Below are 21,953 nucleotides of genomic sequence, written 5' to 3'. Positions count from 1 at the left end.
ACACCCAGACTTTTAACGCAGAGCCATGGCGAAATTCAGCACCCAGATCCGCAACAGCTCAATCTGGCGATCTGGCTCCTGAAGTCTTAGAATTTGGCTACCTCAACTTGCCACCAGAATGTATGAACATCATCAAGGAGGCAAGAAGACCCACAACCAGAGCATGTTATGCGGCTAAATGGAAAAGGTTTGTCATATATTGAAACAATAATGACATTAACCCACTGGATGCATCTATTCAAAACATTATCTGTTATTTGTTGCACTTATACAGATGTAATCTGGCGTACAGTTCCATTTGTATACATTTATCTGCAATAGCAGCTTATCTTCAGAACAGGCAGCACCTCTCACTATTCAGAGTGCCTGCCATTAAAGCTTTTCTGGAGGGACTCAAAAGAGTGATCCCTCCCAGACACCCAACTTCACCAGTCTGGAACCTGAATGTGGTCCTCACCAGACTGATGGGACCACCTTTTGAACCTCTACACTCTTGTGAGATTCAATTTCTGACCTGGAAAGTTGCTTTCCTAGTAGTCATTACCTCACTAATAGGAGTTAGTGAACTCCAGGCACTAACCATTCCAGGAGCCATTCATACAGGTCCACGCAAATAGAGTTGTACTACGCACCAATCCTACATTCATGCCCAAGGTGATTTCGCAGTTCCACATGAACCAAACCATAGAACTGCCAGTTTTCTATCCTAATCCGGAAAATGTCGCAGAGAGATCTCTACACACATTAGATGTCAAGAGAGTGCTTATGTACTATATAGACAGAACAAAGGATTTCAGGAAGACAAAACAACTGTTTGTTGCCTTTTCTCCACAGCACAAAGACAAGCCCATTTCCAAAGCAGGAATAGCCAGATGGATCGTTAAGTGTATACAGATTTGCTATGCAAAGGCTAAACGCACACTAACCATTCCTCCAAGAGCACACTCCACACGTAAGTTAGGAGCATCCATGGCTTTCCTGTGGAATAATCCTTTAGAAAAGATATGTAAAGCAGCCACATGGTCCACTACACATACATTTACGAAACACTACTGCGTAGATGTACATTCAAGACAGCAGGCAGCTGTAGGACAGGCTGTTCTCAAAACTCTTTTTCAGACTGATGCAGCTGGCACGGGCAGCCGCCGCTAACAAGAGGGGCTGCTATGTAATCTATGCACAGATATGAATTCAGCAGCCCACATGCCTCGAACCAAATATGCTACTTACCAGTATGCATCTGTTATTGGCATGTAGGGCTGCTGACATTCCTATCGCCCACCCTCCTCCCCGGCGCCTGTAGCAGCTGTAGCATTCAGAATTACTATGTAGCATGGACATCACTCACTGTATTACACTCCATCTCTGCCACAATGGCGAAAAACAATCTGAGGATGGAGAGGATGCCCATGCGCACTGTAGTCCAGGGGAGGAGCCACCTATCTCGTGATACTTCGAAGACTCTTCCAGGACAACAATGTGCAATCATCCGGACCCAACACTAGGCGGCGATCTATGCACAGATATGAATGTCAGCAGCCCTACATGCCAAGAACAGATGCATACTCGTAAGTAGCATATTCGATTAACCCATTTCCAACCAGAAACCGAGGCCAACAACATTCCCTGGGAGAAGGAAGATATTGAGAGATGTTTCCTCCAAATGATTCTAACATACAGGCAAGACCGAGTAACACCCCCTTTTGTCTATATTATGCAAGAAAGGGTATGCGATTTTAGGAATTTGCGGTTGGTCATTTCAGCATTGAATGGAAAGTAGATTGAAAAATTGTTACTCACTTTTGACTTTTGTAGAGATCAGTTAATATCCTCTTTCATCTGTGACATTTGATTTACCTAGTTTGTTATCTCCTTAACTTAAGGCACATTTCAAGAAGACAAGGAAGGACCTTTAATCAACTTTTTTAAAGTAGCTAGTGGCGTAGATGGTGAGATGACATCCTCTGACACCTTTGACTGGCCAAGGTATTTTACAGCATCTTCTCCTTTGTATTCTATGTTCACCTTGTTTTGGGTGGGGGCATTTTACTGTGACCAAAGCTAGATTGGTTTGTTAATGTGATTTGTGTGTCTAGAGAGTGCTATGTTTCAATGGTTGTCCTAGTGCCCTCTGCTGTGTTAGTTATTGCCTTAAGCATGTCTATGGCATCCCCATTGGTTGCTACCTGCCTTGCAGTATTTGTATGACTTATTGGAAATCATTATAGTGGGAAAACGCTGGCTGCAGAGTCACTTGTGATATATTTCATGCCAAAACCTTTCTGATACCCCACACAGAACCCTATCTACTTATATGGAAACTGTCTGTTTTACTCTTTTCTATAGCTAACTAACCAATGAGGTATTAGTGCATGTAGCACTCCTACATAAGTATCTTGTACTGTATTTAAAACTGTGATGCTACGAGAAACATTGGCGTGTTGTAAACACTGAGCCCTGGGGAATGGACTTGTTAAAAAAGTAGTACAGCACCCAAGGTGATACATTGATATTTCAACAGCTGTTACAATGTTGAGTCCAAAGCAGCCATTTAAATATTTTTACCAAATGTACTTTCATTGTAATTTTCGCCTCCAAATATGTTGGTTTTAAAGCAATATGAAATGCATCTTGAATCTTTCCACATCTATCCGTAATACAGCATCCCTTCAGGATAATGTCAGCTTTATCTGTCTTTTGGAGCATGATCTTCTCCCTGCTTTCAGATGCATTCAGGCATGCTCCAACTAACACATGCACGGACACCAGAAATACAATGTTTCACATATCGCCCTTACAGAGCATATTGCACACTGCTCTGTGCAATGGTATTGATGTCCATCTTCTGTTCCTCTTCACAAATCTTTTATTATTTTGTTCTATTCTGGCATTCAAGAGCTAAGTGGGCTCCGGTACTACCAGGACTACTTTCATTGCATTCTATATTTCTCTAATTGAAGTGATTTAAAAAACGTATCCAAGACAGGACTTTGAGAAGACGGTGCAACGTCTATGGTAATGAAGTGTGGATGTGATAGAAGGTCATTGTATGATCACAGGGGATCTCATGGAGAGCCATGATCTTCCGTGAGGGAACTTTCTATTTCATGCAGCCCTGACAGTGGCTGTCAGAAAGCACTGGCGGAAAGGACTGGTGGAACCTGACACGTTCCTCTCCTGTCAATATGTAGTGCTGGCAGCGGGAACTATTAAAGCAGTGACTTGTCTTTATCCGCGGATTACCCAGGACTTACGCCAACCCCTGACAGCGTTGCGACCCAAACGGGAGGCGGACCTGGGGGAACCCATTGAGGAAAAACCTTGGGGGGAAGTTGTCGAGAGGGCGTGGAAGAACTCGCGGAATGCGCACTTTCAGCTAATCCAATCCTATGTTTTACATAGGGCATACTTAACACCCGGCAAAATCAATGACTATTTTGGGGCGTCATCCGCTTGTTTCTGTTGTACTCTGGAGGGGGCGAGGTTTCTACACATGTTCTGGGACTGCCCGCAATTGGAGTACTACTGGCGAGGGGTGTTGACTACCTTGGCGACTGTGACGGAGAGGGAGATAGACATGACACCAAGGGTTTGCTTGTTGCACTGGTTTCCGCACACTGCTAAGACAAAATAACTATCAAGTACATTGATCTGGGGTTAGACCTGGCAAAAGAGAACTTACTACCCATTGGGAGGCAATACCGGGGCCTACTCTTGTGCGCTGGCATAGGGAGCTTGTGAAGTGGGCAGAGAGTGAAAGGAACTACTGACTATGCATGGCTAGGCGTAATGGGAGCGAGAAATCAATGGTAATGGCTCGGGCGTGGGTGGCGCTCGTGGAACTGGCTAAGCACTCGACTGATGATGAAGAGGGTGTTCTTGGTGAGATGGAGTGTGCACATGCCAATTGAAGCGACTGACAATTGATGGGGGAGGGGCATGATGAGACCGATGAGTGCCTGGTAAGGACTCTCCCCCAGGGTTCCCGGTCTGCCCTAGATTGAGATCTGTGAGGTGAGGATTCTGGTGGGTGGTGCAGGGGATCTGGGCGACTCCCTGAGTATTTTAGGGGCCAGCGGCATGCTTGGGGGGGGGGGGATGGATGGGGTGGGGGGGTTTTGTTGGGGTGATTAAGGACCAGGGGGTGGGTTGGGAGTTTTCTATTTGAAACTGCATTTTGGGCTGTAACATACAAGGAGGTGAACAGAGCTGTATATTGGGCTAAATACGAGGAGATGGCGGGGAACCAGTAGTGTGCTCCTGGGGGCCCCTGATGAGACTCTTTGCTTGTAGCCAGCTCTGGTAGAGTCGCAGGAATGCTAATGTTTATACTTGTAATGCATATCACCTTCCCAACTACTTCTCTATGATACCTATGGGGCTGTCTGTATGGATTTTTTCAGAAAACCAATAAAAAATATGTTTAAAAAAATTTATATGATCATAGGTCATATAGAAGAGAGGCTTACAATTTGTTGGCTATGATACATACACCTGCGTGTACACATGACAACTATATCATAATTACAATTATTTTGTAGCATAAAAGGCACGTAACAAGCCTGTAAAAGTGGGGCTACTACTGATATAGGTAAATATATTTTAATATTCATGGAAAAACCAAAGGATAAAATGAATGTTCTAGTTAGGTGAAAATTACAGTAAAATATAAGCTTAAAAACCACTGAAATTGACCAGTTATAGCTAACTGAATTCACTATAACTCATGCCCTTACCATACAGTGTTGTCATCACTGATGTCATTTCAGATGGGTTCAGTGATGTTATCAATGTCATAGAATATGCCATTAGTGATGTACTACGTAAGCAGAACATGGCACGAGTTATAGTTACTCAATGCTACCCCCGGCGGCAAGGTACACTTGGAGGACGGGGCCCAGCACACTCCTCCCCCAAAATTTATATAGTAGGCGCTTTGGGTCCCTGGTTTCAATCTACCATCAGAAGCCCCTAGGGAGATGGGGGGGGGGCTCTCGGGGCAGGTAAAACATTGGGGAGGGTGTTGCATGCATGCCACTGCCCCAAATTTTAAATACAAATTTAAAATCTGCCAAGCCCTGGCCCACCTCGCGGGTGAATATTTAAAAAGAAATATTCCCATGGTACCTCGGTACATAAAAATTTTATATTTTTTGGTTACCCCATAGGTTGGGGTGTTAGATCCGTCTGGGACCCATACCCCACTTACTCCCCGCCCCACCCCCCCACGAGGCTTAGGGAGCAAGGTTTCCCCAACCCTGCCACCCTATAAGTTAAAAAAAACTTTTGTTTCAGGATACAGGGACTTAGTCCCTGAGTCCTAAAATGGCTACCAAACTCCTTTGTGAAAGTGAGGCAGCCAGTCAGATCTTATCTTTTGAGGTACTGCTGCTTCTCCAGATATTGGTACATTTTGACATAGTTTCTCAGTAACTAACTACTAAACAGAATTACACCAGATCACAGAAAAGTTCACTTTTTGAACCAAGTTCTGTAGCTCTGTCTAAAGTTCCTATGGGAAATTGCTTGGAGAAAACGCGTTTTGGACACCCTGTTTTCTTGCCCCCGGCTTGACAGATCACCTCAAATCTTTATGGGGAAGGGCATAGGTTAATGAGCCTTTTTTTTGGAAAGCTTCATAAAAATTTGTCAAATGGCTTAAAAGTTATTAGTAAATCAAAAAATCAATTTACGTACTATTACTATTTTGTAGTATATATGGTTCGCATTTGTCGTAGTATCTAAGAGTGGATGCCACAGAAGGCTGTAAAATTAAAAATGGTTATACGTAGTGTTAGATTTGGGAGTCTCTAGTTGGCAGAGGTAGGTACCTTTGACCAAATAGGGACCCTTGTGTCTAGTCAGGGTAAGGAGGTACACTCCCAAAATAACCCCTGTTCACCCCCTTGGTAGCTTGGCACGAGCAGGCAGGCTTATCTCCGAGGCAGTGTGTAAAGCAATTGTGAACACATACAGTAACCCAGTGACAACACTACAGAAAGACACTACACAAGGTTTTATATCAAAAATAAGTATACTTTATATAGATTTACCACAAGACCATAAACAACAAAAATACACGATACTGTTACTTTAAGATAGTAGATTTACCTTAGTTAAGTTCAGTTCTTAAGATGCAACACTTTGCGTCACAGTGACAACACTACAGATGGACACCACACAAGTTGTAGTATAAAATTAAGTATTTTTATATAGATTTACCACAGGACCACAAATGACAAAAATCTACAATACTGTACTTTAAAAATGGTAGAAATAGCTTAGTTCTCTTTAGATAGAAAATGCAATACTTTAAGTTCAATGTACCTTTGGATGCGTAACGCTATACAACTAAAGTGTTGCAGGGAAGGTGTTGCGTCGGTTCCTTAAATGCAAGAACAGTGATGCATCGGTTCCCTACTGCTGCGTAGGGGATGGTGAAGCATTGGTCGGCTTCCTACTGCGCTTCCATGGTGATGCGACCCGCAACGCCGTGATGCGAAGAAGATCCGGTGCAAATGAAAAAAAATGGCGTCTTCTTCTTCTTGATGCGACAACGATGCGTGCACACCCATACGACAGTGCGGCGAATCAACGATTCTTCTGAGCTGCAACAGGCCCTGCAACAAGCTTCTCTGGTTATGCGACAGCGTCTGCTGCGACGGCGACATTCTTCTCTGGCGATGTGAGGCGCTTCGGTGATGCGATGCGTCAGTGGCGACACCCTTCTTCAGTGATGTGACGACAACAGCTGTGGCGGCGTCACACATCTCCAGCGATGCATCAGCGTCTGCTGCGACGGCGGCACTCTTCCCTGGTGATGCGAGGCGCTTCGGTGATGCGATGCGTCAGCATCGACACCCTTTTTCAGTGATGCGACAACAGCGGCTGCGGCGGCGTCACGCTTCTTCTTCGTGAATAGTGCTTCCAGCGACTTGCGACACACAGTCTCTCAGGAGGCCCAGCACAACAGCTGGTACTTCAAATTCCCAGCAAGGGAATTCAGGGAGCTGGTTGGTGAAGTCTGTTGTCCCTGAGTCTTCAGCAGGAGGCAAGCTCTATTTCCAAGCCCTTGGAGATCTTCTACAAGATGATGAAAGTTGGACAAAGTCCTTTCTCCTTTCTTTGGCAGTCAGGCACCCACTAAAGGCCAATCCCCCAAACAGCACTCAGCTTAGGGATAGTCTTGCCCTTCAGTTTCTCTCTGGTTCCTCTCCTCAGCAAAGGTGCTTCTTGTTTCCCAGAAGTGATCTAAAGTTCTGGGGTCTGGGTCCCCTCTTTTATACAGCAAAATCCTTTGTCTCTGAAGGCGGAAAGTGTCTGTACCTAGTCCAAACCAGTTCTGGTCAGTCCTGGAGCACTTTTTTTGACAAGACTCCTTCTTTCCTTTGACAGTGTGGGCCAGGGACATCGGACACATCACAGGAGGTGGAGCCACATTGTGGTAGGCAGGCACAGCCCTGTTCAGGTCTCACGTGCTCCCCTCACTCTACGTGCAGATGGGTCTAATCAGCCCTGTGCTGACACACCCTGTCTCCTGGAACCCCCCAGCCCCTGTCACTCAAACTCCAGACAAGGAATACAAAACCTAGCAGAGGCCGGCTTGGACAGTTAGGCAAGAAAATACCTACTTTCTAAAAGAGGTATTTTCAAACACAGAATGTTTAAACCAACTTCAATAAAATATGTATTTTATCATTCTGAGTTCAGGCATCCTAAACTCAAATTTCTATCTAGTGCCGTGAGTCAGTTAGGACTATACAGTGTTATAATCAAACTGCCCACTCTGACCTTTGGGGAACAGGTAGCCTTGCAATAGTGAAAAACAACAATGGCTGTAATTCACTATTAGGACATGTCACATCAGGGCATGTCCTATCTTTTACCTACAATGCACCCTGCCCTTGGGCCTACCATAGGGGTGACTAATATTCAAAAATGTGAAGGTTTAGGGGCTGGCAAGTGGGTGCACTTGCCAGTCAACATGGCAGTACCAGACTGCACACAGGCTCTGCAATGGCAGGCCTGAGACACACTTTACAGGCTGCTTCTGTGGGTGGCACAACCAGTGCTGCAAGTGCACCAGCAGCATTTGATTTACAAGCCCTGGGCACACAGTTCACTGTACTAGGGTCTGACAAGTAAACCCAACCATCCAATCATGGAGTCACTAATCCATACATCAATTTACACTAGGGAGCACTTGCACTGTGGCACTGTGCCCAAAGCATCTATAACCAGCAAAAAACACATGAGGCACCAGCAAAAAATAGAAGGGAGACCCACACCAATGGTGCCTGGTCTAACACTTAGTACATGCAATTTGTTAGCAAATATCTTTATTTATTGTTACATTCTTCTATAGCTATACTCTACCTGAGAGGTGTCAATGTGCTTTTCAGAGCCACAGACTGTGGAGACATAAGACTTGGTTACAGAATACAGTAGGCGTTCCTGGGAACAATTGAAAATTCACGTAACGTATTGACTTGTATCTAAGGGGGGGAGATTTAATAGTACAGAAGAACATACTTAGGAAGGAGGGGAGAGTGCAGCAGGTAAAATGAGAGAATAGAAGTCTGGAGTGGTCTAGCTGGAGATGGCTCGAGCTATAAGCGCAAAGTGCAGTTGCCGGGGGTAGGAGGTGAAACATTATCTAGAGGTGGATAGTGGAGATGAGTGAGGTAAATAGGAGGCGGGGAACAGAGAGGGTGATTGGGGGAGTAGTGAAGATGATGGTGGGACAAAGAGGAAACCAGAGTACAGATTAGTGAGAGAGGAATGGTGAGGACAGTAGAAGGGTGGACGTAAGGGAGAACTTATATTAGATGTTGTTCGAATAGAAATATTTTCAAAAATCTGCCAAATGTGAAGATGTCTTCTTGGAATCTCATTTCAGCCAGGAGAGGGTTTTTGAGAGATTGGCTCCTCCTGAGAAGGACTGGGATTTGGGACTATAAGATATAATTTTTTCAACTTGAGTGTGAGTATCTTAGCTTCCGAGATGTTTGTTCCCTGCAAAGATTTTTATAATGAATCCAAGAAAAATTGGCTGGGCACAGTGGATAGATTGAACATGATGCATTCTGGAAGCTGGTGGTGTTCTTCTATTAATGGATTGCTGTAATCACATTTTTTCTGGTGCCTAATATGAGTCTGGCTGCATAAAGCAGGACTACTAAAAAAGAAGACAGTGTGTTTTGGGGCTCCCATGAGAGTGGCATTTCCATAATTGATGCGAGATGGGATTAACCCTTGGCCCACTGGTTAGAATTCAGTAGGGGTCACTGAGGGTTTTCCTTTTTGAGTGAGTTTAGTGTAGCAATATTTGGGTCTACGGTGTGATCAATGACCTTGATAAGAAAACAAGGGACTTTACTTCATGGGGAGTGAAGCCATCACATGTAGGTTCATTTGGGCACTTCATATCTAATTTGTATTGCTTATGTCTCTGGATGAGTACGAGCTTGAAAAATTTGTGGAGACCATCCACTTATGTAATTTTTTTCAAGCAGACCGCCAGAGTGAGGATGACTTAGATGGAGTTGGTTTCTAGGAAAATCGAAGTGTCTTTCACAGATTGATGTACCGTAAAGCCATTCTCCACCATCAGAATTCTCAACAGCATCATGTTCAAACAGAGTACAGTATGAGCAAGTGTAGATGTGTTGGGGGCCAACAAATGATGATGGTGTATTTGGAAGTTACTGCACCCACCGTGGTCAATTATTTGTGGTTGGTGACAAATGAGCTGAACAAACTCATAACATTTAAAGTAAAGCACTTTGCGGGTTTGAAGAATAAGTCATAGTCTGTGGTAATCATTAGTGTCAAAGATATACATATCGGTTTTTTTGCACAACAGTCATGCAATTATTATAAAACTTTTTATTTGGCAAAAGGTAATACACGTTAGACAACATTCAGACATGTGTATACATGGTTTTGTACTCGCACAAACTTAACAATACATCTGAAATCACATGCATTTTACAAACCATTTACATTGGGACCGCTAATATTCGGCCATCCCGGATCAGCATCCCGCATGGGCTCTGAGGGATCACATATTCCTCATCTGTAGTTATTCCATTTTCCCCATATCTGAGTCCATTTGGTGGGACATCCCCTGGATTCATACACAGTTTTCTCCGTTACCATACACCAGTCCATGTCCTTTCGCCATCCCATGTGTCACCCATATCCTTTCTTTGGTGTGTAGGTCAGTAGGGCCCCAGATATTTAGAAGACATAGTTTAATATTACAGTCTATTTTGTGGCCTATTATACGTTCCATACACTTCTTCAAAGACGACCAGTATCTTTGGATTATCACGCACTCCCAGAGTGTATGTACTAAAGTGCCCTCTTGTCCATATCCCCTCATGCATCCTGCCTCCTCTCTATATCCCACCTTTACTAACATAGGTCCCGCTTGCTATATATTCTATGGAGTATTTTCAGCTGTACGAGTCTGAGCCTGGAGGATATGGCAGTCTCTCTAGGAGAGGCCAAGGTATCAAGCCCCTCGTCAAACTCCAGGCCAGCAACATCATAGTCCCACTTGTCTCTAAGTCGAAGAAAGAGGTCTGTCATGTTGTTGACAAGTTTTTTTAATATATTCATGATATGGCTTTTTCCTGGAGATTCCTGTCTAGGACCCTATCTTCTTGTGGGGTGGAGGCTGGTGGTGTCTCTCCCTTTGCTGTCACCGCGAGTAGCGCATGTCGGATCTGTAGATACTTAAAATACTCAGGATTGACCAATTTATATAATAATTGTAATTATAATTGGGCCGAGGGAATGATTCTTCCTGCCTTTTTATAGATCCCAAACCTTAGAGATACTTACTAAGTCCCAGAGGTCGAATCCACGGGTATGTCGCAAATTGCCAAGTAGGTCGGTATCCCAGAGTGGGGTGCCTAACGTGTTTTTACCTTCCCATCCCAGGCTCCTTGTAGCAGCCCGCCACACTTGGATCGCATGCCCAGTAGGTCCCGACAATCTCTTTCTGGCGGGATTAGTATATAATGCCCCTGCAAAACTTCCTCCCGGGAGCAGCCATCTGTCCATGTGAAATCCAGGATCTCTCTGTGGTCTGTATGTACACTGATTTATAGCGGCTAATAGCGCTGCCTAATAATATTTCTTAATGTCTGGGAGACAGACTCCTCCATCATACCACCCTTGTGTAAGCTTCTGCATGACAATTCTGGGTAGTTTGCCATCCCACAGGAGTTCTCTCAGGGCACCATCTATGGTTCTAAAGTAGACCTCTCCTACTAGGTACGGCGTGTTCTGCAGACATACAAAAACTGTGAAAGGGACATCATTTTAAATAAAGCTGCACGCCCCAGCAGGGTCAGTGGGAGCGACCTCCAATGCAGGACATCACTTTTAAGTCCCTGCAATGGGGGCAGAAGTTAGTGATCATAGAAATGAGTTTGGTCTTTAGAGACCCGGATCCCCAAATATTTAAACCCTGTCTCTGCTTCTGCTATATTGAAAACCCTGGGCAGGGAAGGCAGCCCTCCACAAAGAACATAGATGACTGATTTGGAGCAAATAATCGGGTATCCAGTGAATATTACAGATATAATGAAAATGTGGAGCACTCTATTCAGGGGATGCCAAATACAAAAGAATATCGCTGGCGTATAGCGAAATACGGCCTTCCCAGCCCTCCGCCCATTTGAGCCCCCTGATGATGGGATCCTTCCGTATCCACATCGCCAATGGTTCGAGCACTAAAGAGAAGAGCAATGGAGAGAGAGGACAGCCCTGTCTGGTACCCCTACCGAGTTTGAACACAGGAGACTTTCTATTATTGACCACTATTTGAGCAAGCGGTTCGGTATAGAGGAGACGAACCCACCCCAAGTAGCCCGGGCCAAATCCCAACTTCTTTAATACTACAAACATGTAGGACCATTCTATCATGTTGAACGCCATAGCCGCATCCAGGGACACCACAATTGTGTTGGCTCTGTCCAGCACTGCCTGTAGTCTCCGCAAATTATGAGAAGTGTTCCTGGTTGGCATTAACCCCGATTGGTCCGGGTGTACCAGTTGTGTTATGACGCTTATTAAACGAAGGGCTAGGACTTTAGCCAATATCTTGGCTTCTGCATTGAGCAGCGATATCAGCCTATACGTCTAGCACAGATTCTTGAGTTTGCCACTCTTTTGCATTACCACAATCGTCGCCAACCTCTGGTCAGTGGGAAGCAATCTCGCCTCTCTGCTCTCCCATAACATTCCAGTGAGATAGGGTGTGATCTTACTTGGGGCTAGCTTATATAATTCAATGGGCAAGACATTTGGGCCCAATACCTTTTCCACATGTAAGTTGTGTATGGCTTTCTCAACCTCTGTGTTGTTCAGCTCCAGGTCAAGTTCTGACCGCTCTCCCTCAGAGCAAGGCAAGGAAATATCCCTAAAAAAGGAGTGCCTCTCTTTTTCTACTTGTGGCGTCTGAGACGCATATATACCACGATAATAGACACCAAAGGCATCTGCGATCTCCTGCTGCTCAGCAAGAGTCTCCCCGGACTCCAATGCGAGCTCCGCCAATACTCTACTTGTCTGTTCCCTACGGTATAATCAGGCCAGCAGTTTCCCAGCTTTATCCTCGATGTCATAGATCTTGCTGAGCGTTGCTCTGTGCAGTGTCTTAGCCGCATCAGTGGCCACTGCAGAATACTCTTTTGTTTTTAATGTTAAGGCGTGCCTCGTCTCGTTCAGGTTCGCATCTCAAAGCTTCCCCTCTAGTTCCAGTATTTCTGTTTCTAAACGCACTAATTCAACCTGCTTACGTTTTTTAACCCCAGCAATTTGAGAGATAGCGACCCCACGAATTACAGCCTTATATGCTTCACACAGTGTCTGGGCTGAATCCACCAAATGCTTGTTTTCCTGAAAATACAGTTCTGTGCCTTGTATAATCAATAATAATAATCATAATAATTTTAATATTGACTTTTGTAGAGCGCGAACATCTACCTGAAACAGAGGTGTCCTGGCGCTAAGGCGAAACAGATGTGCGGGCTGAAAGCCTAGTCCTGCTGTTCTAGACTAAATAGCCAAGTTTTCAGTGTTCTCCTGAAAAGTGGCTCTTCTTCTGTCAATCTCAGGTAGTTTGGCAAGGCATTCCATAGCTTAGCAGTCGTAACCGTGAGGGATCTACCTCCCATTCGCGCTTTCCTGAACCGAGGAATGCACAGGTTTTGAGTATTAGATCTCAGTAATCTATTCTGCTTGTAGCTGCATAAACGCTGTTTCAGGTAGCTCGGGCATTGACCATGTAGTGAGAGGAAGGCAAATGTCAATGCCTTAAATTCGATTCTGCGTCCACGGGCAGCCAATGGAGCTTCTTGATGTGCGGAGAGATATGATGGTGGAATGGTACTCGCCTAACCATTCGCGCAGCCGCGCTTGGCACCATCTGCAGTCCTTTGATCAAATATGCACATAAACCTACATAGAGGCCATTCGCGTAGTCTAATCTAGCCGTCACCGTAGCATGTATTATGACTTGACGACAGTCCTCTGGTAGCAGATGAATGAATTTTTGCAAGCTTTTCAGTTTGCCAAAACAGGTAGAAGAAACCTGCTTTATCTGAGCTGTAAACAAGAGGCCAGTGTCCTACTTCACCCCCAGATTTTTAGCCGAGTCTGCTGGAGTGGGAGGTGGCCCCATTTCCTGCGGCCACCATGGGTCCGCGTGTGGTGGAAAAGTATTTCCCAAAAAAATAACCTCCGTTTTCTCAGTTTCAGTTTGTTATTATTCATCCATAAGGAAATATCTTTCAACAACTCCCAAAGGCGTCGACCGATTGTTCTTTAAATGAGAACACCAACTGGGTGTATTCGGCGTATGATATCGCATACACCCCCCAGTTGGCTATAAGTGAGAACAGCGGGCCAGGTAAATATTGAATAAGAGAGGGCTGAGTGCTGATCATTGGGGGACTCCACACCAAATTTCCTTTGGTTTAGATTTGTGTGGTTGTAGGGCAATCTGTTGTGTCCGGTTGGAGAGAAAGGATTTCAACTAACCCAAGACCAACCCCCCCCACACCGATATCCTTGAGTCTTTGCAACAGTCTTGAATGGTCCACCATGTCAAATGCCACGGATAAGTCTAAGAGCACCAGCATTGCTGATGCTCCTGCTTCCTAACCGCTAGGGCGCTCGACGTCGGACTTGGGGATCTGGGTCCGAGTCTCGGTAATGACGCCAAAACATCCTGTGATTCTGGGCAAATCACTTAATCTCTCCGTGCCTAACAAAAATGAATGTGTGTCCTCATGTAATGCAACTGGTGCTATGTAAAGCGCTCCGATACCCGATTCGGGTCAAGTTCGCGCTATATAAAAATCTGCCACCTCCAAGAGGGCCGTTTTGGTGCTAAAACCGGGTCTGAAACCAGATTGTGTAGAATGCCATGTTCCTCAATAAAGGAGGATAGCTGTCTTTGTACCCACTTCCCCAGCATTTTTGCAGGGGCTGAGAGACGTGAGATTGGGTGATAATTACTCAGATCGCCTGGCACTCCGTTAAGTTTTTTTTAGGGGGAGAAAAAAGGCGTGTTTCCACAACTCACGGAAAATGCTGGATGTCATGGAAGTGTTCCAAATATGAATCAGCATCTTAATGATCGAGTGAGCCACTATTTTCCATAGTTTCGGGGTGCAAGGGTCCTCTGGAGATCCTGATTTACAGCTAAGACTCAGAGTCATTCCTTCTTGCAGCGTAATCAGGGGAAATTCGCTAAGCAAGTGATGTGGCTGGTTGCTCTCTTTTGTATCGGTTTTAATCATAGCAACACTTTTCGTGAAAGAGTTATGTATTGTCCGAATTTTATTATCAAAGAAGTTAGCAATGTTCTCATATAGCGAGAGAGAGGATTGGTCTTCGCATTGTAGCTCTTTTGGCTTAAGGAAAGCATTCACAACCTTGAATAGTTCGGGCTGAGGGTAGTTGCCTCTGTGATTTAATAAGTTTATCCGGAGCCCCGGCATCTACTGCAGTAGAGATCCAATTATGAAATGCCAGTGCATCTACATTTGGATCTTGTGTGAGTGAAGGTTGACTCCCCTGTAATGTAGGTCCTACATTTTCTGTTGTGAGCTGCTTCCAATTTCTTTTTAGGACCTTGCGGGAGCCAGTCTGCTGCCTTACTTTGTCCAGGCAGAGTGAGTGAGAAAGGGATCAAATAATGGTCTGACCATAACGCTTGGCAAGGGTCCCTCATACTCAAGGATGGAATGTGAGTAATACCAGGTCCAGGGTGTGCCCTGCTATATGAGTCGAGAGTTTCATCTGCTGAACCAGGTTGATACCCGCAAGGGTTGATTCCAACTGAGCAGCCTGGGGGAATACGGGTTTTCCCTGTGAAGGTTGAAATCCCCAAGCACCGTGAAATTAGAATATAAAAGAGATTTATGTGCTATGTAATCACAAACTTCTAAATTAGCGTCAAGCGTGCAATCAGGAGGTCTATAGATCAAAAATCCTGAGAACGAGGATGAAGGGCTAATTTTAAAGCACAAAATATATTCCTTCCATAGCATCCATTTTAAGCATCACTGAGGACTCAATGCCCCAGGAGTCTCTAAATATAATTGCTACCCCCCAACTCTTTTAGTACCTTCCCTATGTGCGCAGCAGATTTTAAAGCCTTGCAGAATTGCAATGGCAATTGCAGGCATGGCATCATCATGAGCCATGTTTCTGTCAGGAACAGGACATCCCATTTGCTCTCCTCGAGTAATAACCATATGTCCAACGCATGCTTGACCACTGATCTGCAATTGAGAAGACATGCCTTAATCTCCATCGTTTATTTGCTAAGTTCCGTTTTATGACCTTCCCTACTATTAGTGGCCGAGTGCTCTGCCGTGTTCTCAAAGATCCAATGACAGTCCGCGCAGGGGCTGGGATAAGTATCTAGGCCTAGGTTTATATCAGGGTTACCTTGGCAAAGTTTACTTTGGAGGGTCAAAAGATCGTTTCTGGACCATCGAATCGTGTCGTTTGAAGTCAGACGGGCAGCAAGGCTGGCCCTGGCCGCGGACCGGACGCGGATGGGCGCAAACGGGCTTGCCTTTGGCGCGCCCACTGCCTGCGTCTGCTGCACAGCCGGCAAACCATGAAAGTTAAATACTGTAACCCCCATAAGTGATGAGGGCAGGAAGAGGAGCTACGTTGCTCCACGCTAGCGGCCCGTAAAGACTGTGGTGGACCGGGGATCGTCATAGCCCTAAAGTGCAGGAATGCGTAATTTTTAGGTACAGTGCAAAGAAGCAACAAGTTTAATAAAACAGGTAAAAATTATAAAAATTTTAAAAAGCACAAACATAGAAAACTAATTGCCAGCAGTCTTTCGGGCACGCAACAATCTATCTCTATCTAATTTTCTCTTTTATCTGAGGGTTCTTAAGATACTACGGATTAATATGGGCTACTCTACCAATTCTGGGTTCTCTCACATCGCTCCGGGCCTAAACAGGTGAGTGATCTTATATACCTCTGGTTAGGTGACTCACCTCTTTGATGTTTTCTAACTGGTCCGCTAGCATTATGATATAGTCAATCCTGGACATACTACCATGAGACCCTGAATAAAATGTGTACTATTGTTGCCCAGGGTGTTGCCCAGGGTGGAGTTCCTCCAGGTATCTACTAGGCCCATTGCTTCCAGAAAGTTGTGAATTTGTATACGAGCGGAGCTGGTGGGAGTGCTTTCCGGGGCCATTTATATAAGGAATCAGAAACAATTAAATTAAAGTCTCCCCCAATTAGGAGTCTACCCTCTGGTAGGGTGAGCAGGAGGTCACCAAGGTCTCTTAGGGCCGAGGCCTGAAGTCCCGGTGGTAGGTATACAGATACCAAATGTAACGTACGTACCTCTCACGCCCCCGAGATTGCCACAAACCGACCCAAGTTATCTGTCCATGTGCGCTCAGTCGTCATCTGAAATGTGTTACAAATCATTATTCCCACCCCCCCCGGAACCTGACCCAAACGCAGAATGCGCTTCATGTTTGAATCCCCATCTTGTCAGCTCTTTACATGCATTACCTAATAAATGGGTCTCTTGGAGTAGAATCACGTCAGGGGAATGTCGTTTTATATATTGGATTCAGAAAAGGGGGTGGTGATGAACAGAGTGTCTGAATTAAGCAGACCACTCTTACCCAGTCCAAAGATCAGGGCTTGATCCATCACCGTTATTTATCTCACTGCATCATCCCAGCTCAGAACCTGGCTATATGCAAATCAGTCTGTCCCTGGCCCAGTACATCATGGGAACAGGGCAGACTAAACTGCCAAGCCAATTCTTCACCAGAAAGGAGACAAGCTACAGGGGACCGGTTTCTGGCATTTCAGCCGTCTTCGGCCCGGCTTGCTTGAATCCTGATGATGCAGTGAGAAAGGGACTCATGTCTGAGTATACCCTGCCACACCTATAGTGGCCAAAAACGATTCAGAAAAGGGGGTGGTGATGAACAGAGTGTCTGAATTAAGCAGACCACTCTTACCCAGTCCAAAGATCAGGGCTTGATCCATCACCGTTATTTATCTCACTGCATCATCCCAGCACAGAACCTGGCTATATGCAAATCAGTCTGTCCCTGGCCCAGTGCATCATGGGAACAGGGCAGACTAAACTACCAAGCCAATTCTTCACCAGAAAGGAGACAAGCTACCGGGGACCGGTTTCTGGCATTTCCGCCGTCTTCGGCCCGGCTTGCTTGAATCCTGATGATGCAGTGAGAAAGGGACTCATGTCTTAGTATACCCTGCCACACCTATAGTTGCCAAAAACGATTCAGAAAAGGGGGTGGTGATGAACAGAGTGTCTGAATTAAGCAGACCACTCTTATCCAGTCCAAAGATCAGGGCTTGATCCATCACCGTTTTTTAGCTCACTGCACCATCCCAGCTCAGAACCTGGCTACATGCAAATTAGTCTGACCCTGGCCCAGTGCATCATGGATTGTACTTTTTCCATGTAGTGTCTACCTTGTCCAAACTATCTACTTTCCTAACTAAAGATTCTCCAACCAGCTTCCTTTCACCAATGAATTCTGACCGATTGTTTGTGTATGCAATATGGCATTTGCCGGAGATTCTTGGTGATTGGAGAACGACCCATCCTATTGCATAGAACTTTACCCCCCTTCCTGCATGGCGGTTACGGAACCTCCCACCACCCCAACAAAGCAGAGTCCCTATAACTTGTGGTGTGTGTGTCAACCCCACACCCGTCCAACACTTACATTATATAAATACTGAATCAATGTTCTGATTCCTCAATTAGCTCCATCTTACTGTAAATTACGTTGTCTCCTTCCCTTCGTGGTCAGTAGCCCATTTTATCTCACCTCCCTCCTAAATGCTTGCCAGCTGGGGATTCAAGTTCGTGTAAGGCACAAAGAAAGAGTTCCTGTGATTGAGCAAAAGAAGTGAAGAATCATGACTAGTCCTCTTTGGCCTCCCCATCGGTTCAGAGGAAGGCGGCGAAGTACCGACGAATAGAGCGGTGCTTCCCTCGTATCCTGAGCCGTTGCCAGGCGAGGTACAGCCTTTTACTTCGATCATAATGTGACATACATCGACTGCGAAATCAGACGAAACCTAGGGATCCAGGTGATCTTTATTCATGTCGCAGATTGATAATTGTAGTCACATTTTCCTTTACTTCACTTTTCACTAATTTTTGCAGTAGCTTTTACTAAGGTCCTGATGAATGCAATGGACTCTGTAGTCCCTAGACTTGCAGAAACATGTTGACCGTTACATCTGGGTAAATATTTGTTTAATTTACCTTCACTGCTTTTTAATATTGGAGGAGCGAGCAAAACACAGAATAAAGGTATTTTTCTGCTCCCTCACCCAATTTTAGTTTCACCTAGCATTTTTCTCACTTGCACTGCACACCAGTCACCCTCCCTTTTTTCCAGCTAACGAATAGCCTGTGATACTCTTACCATATAGGACAGCATTAGGTTCATCAGAGGTGTTTACCTCTTACCTCTATTGTGAAACCCGTGCTGCACCTAACATATGGCAATACAGGAATCCCAAAAGATGAAGGGCGGTTCCGAGTGGTGACTGATGGGTACCCTGTTAGGGATCACAAGGTGCCCACCTAGTCTTACAATTGTCTATATGTAAGTTCACTCACATACCTTTAGAAGTACCACATTTTTCTGTTGTTTAGACCCAGTGACATTGGTTGTGTTTTTTAGTCCTCTTTGTCGCCATCAACCGATGCACTCCTACGTTGAGGACCGTGCTTTCTGTTCCACTCGCGGTTTCCCTAGTCTATCTCGTTGGCTTTGGTGACCCTCCCTCCTTTCCTGCTGTTCGCCAACCATCGAGCCGATCCCATGCCTCCTCAGGATTAACGAAAAACCAAACCTTTCCCTCCGATTCTACTCGCAACTTGGCCGGGGAAAGCATTGCATTTTTAATGTCCTCATCACGCAGGACTTTTTTTTATTTCAAGAAAGCTTTGTCGCTGAAGCTGCACCTTTAGCATGAAATCTGGGAATAAAAGACACCCTACTGTTTTCGAGTTCAACTTGAGGTGCTGTGTGAGGCGTTTATTGAATGATGTCTCTGTAATTGAAGACTCTCGCTATTGTAGGCCTCGGGGGAGCACCGTTTTTTGGTCTACCCTGGGCACTCTGTGTGCCCGCTCGATCGTAAAGAACTTTGACAATCTTGAAGGCTTTAGATAGTTCGGAACCAGTTTCTCCAAGAACACTTGTGGAGGTGAAATACACAATCAAGTTTGAAAGGGTATTGAAATATCAGTTCTTGTCCTGGAGTAGGCTTTTGCCTTTAATTGCACCAGATTGACATTTTGAGTCCTATTCTTGAAGGTTCAGTGAATCACTTCACTACATGGATAGATGTTAATAGGTATGATAAAGAATCAAAATGCAAAAAGAAAAAATCTATCCTTTAAAAAGGGATAGAAAACCTAATCATGACTTTCTTTGGGGGTCTCTGGAGCCATATTAAAATCAAATTGAAATTGTATCCTTTAATTTAAATGATCTGTTTTGGCATAACAATTAAAATATTTCTATGACGCTCTTGGACTGCTTGTCATATAGAGATAGGATATAGTTTAAAAGAGTACAACGTACAATCGTAGTTTGAGGAGCATTTTTTTTTTATACGTCCTCGTATTGATTAATAGGGGTTGGAGAGGCATGTGCTCGGACCAAACAGCCTGCCCCAGCAATTTTTTTAAACTAACCCTGAATTTTGCGCATTCGCTTAACCTCATTATATAATCACTGCATTGCCACTGAACAGAGCCTGGATTCTTGGAGAGGTGCAATAATGTGCCTGATATATAAAGGAGGAAAAACCTCAGACCTTGGAAAATATCAACAAATCTCTTTTAATGGGGCCAACTAATATGCAGACCTTCTTCTTGGTGAGCTGGAGTCCTGGGCAAATGAACACTGTATTGTCCCCCCACATAAAAGGGGGGAATGTGAGATGATCGGAATCACTGCAAATCTTCGGACCTTGGCTATGGTGACTGACAAAGTGATCAAAACAAAATCCATGGTCTGTCCATGCTTTGTAGATTTCAAAGCTGTATTTGTCCCGGTCCCATGCAGCATTTTATGGCAGAAACTAGCAGCAAGAAACATCCCAACCCTTCTCTTAAAGAGTATTGTCATATTGTACGCAAATACTTGGCTGCAACTTAAACTAGGAGATGGCAACTCCATAACGTGTAAAATAGAAACTTGGACAGGTTTAAAACGAGGTTGTGTTTTAGCCCTAGTGCTTGTTAACATCTTTCTGTCGGACTTTGTGACGGATTTAGGATTAGAAAATGCGCATGCCCCAAGGCCCTGAGGCTGCCTTCTCTCTACAGTCCATGCCCTTTTAACATCTTTAATATCGAAAACTAGAGTAGGGCTACAATGTCTTTTGGTTAAGCTGTATGATTACACAAAACGCAATGGCCTTTCCATCAACACAGAGAACACAAGAATATTGGTAATGGGTAGAAAGATAAAGAAATCAGCCCAGTGGTACCTTAACGGCCTCCAAATTAGAACCACTTTGGAATATGAGTACTTGGTGGTGGTTGTGGACAATCATGGACATTTTCTTCCCCACAAGGAGTACACAAAATCAGCTTTATTACTCCATGCATTCCTGAAGCTTTTGAAAAACCTTTAGAACCCTCTCTTTGACCCTCAATGAACGTTATTTGTGCCAAACTACTGTCTTCTTTAGCATATGGATCAGAAACCTTGTTTGGAAGAGGTTCCAGAATATTGGATAAACTCTTAGGTGGCACCTATAGGAGGGGTTTCAGCCTCCAAAACATGGTTCCCCAGCATAAATCTGCCTGGTGTTTGGCCGGTCCATCCAAATACTGGAAAGATAAGAGGCTTTTTATGAAAACCTGCTTTCCACTAAGCTCTGCATGGGATGGCTCACTAGAAAGCCTACTGTGGCTAGAAATAACAAGCGCAGGCAGCAAGTCAGCAGCTCAGGCTTATCTGGACCATTCATTACAGAACTTACAGGCAGCATCGCTGTTGGTAGCTCCTGTCACCTTCCCAACCTTTCAAAAGTTTACCTCGAACGTTGGGCGTCACAATTCACAACTAGCAAATAAACAAACGTTAGGTCTTCTCACGCACACTTGGACAATCTTAAATAACTATGATAAACCGGACTTGCAACCTTGTTTAATTGCTTGCATGTTGAAACAAGTCAAACAAAAACTACTCCAACATCAGTTAGGTGGTTTGCCAACCTTGGACTGTATACCTCTGTAAAAAGGAAAAGCAATAATTCATTCTGTAGACTTTGCCAATCCTATAGCGAATCAATAGGGCACATTTGCCCGGATTTGTTGACAGAAAGGCGTGTATTATTGTAATCCCAATTTCATT

The 21,953-nt window shown here is 44.7% G+C and overlaps 1 protein-coding gene across 2 annotated transcripts in view; it reads left to right on the top strand.

The window, feature by feature from the left end:
* The window catches only part of ATG2B (autophagy related 2B), a 1,072,129-nt gene that overhangs the window by 367,486 nt on the left and 682,690 nt on the right, over positions 1-21,953 (top strand). For both annotated transcript variants that reach the window (XM_086937744.1, XM_086937743.1), the window contains exon 16: positions 1,884-1,986. In XM_086937744.1, the coding sequence (XP_086793870.1) occupies positions 1,884-1,986 (103 nt within the window). The remainder of the gene's footprint in view (positions 1-1,883; positions 1,987-21,953) is intronic.

Source organism: Lissotriton vulgaris, chromosome 9 (genome assembly GCF_964263255.1).
Source record: "Lissotriton vulgaris chromosome 9, aLisVul1.2, whole genome shotgun sequence".
In the NCBI taxonomy this organism is placed as follows: Eukaryota; Metazoa; Chordata; class Amphibia; order Caudata; family Salamandridae; genus Lissotriton; species Lissotriton vulgaris.
This window is presented reverse-complemented; position numbering and strand designations above follow the sequence as displayed.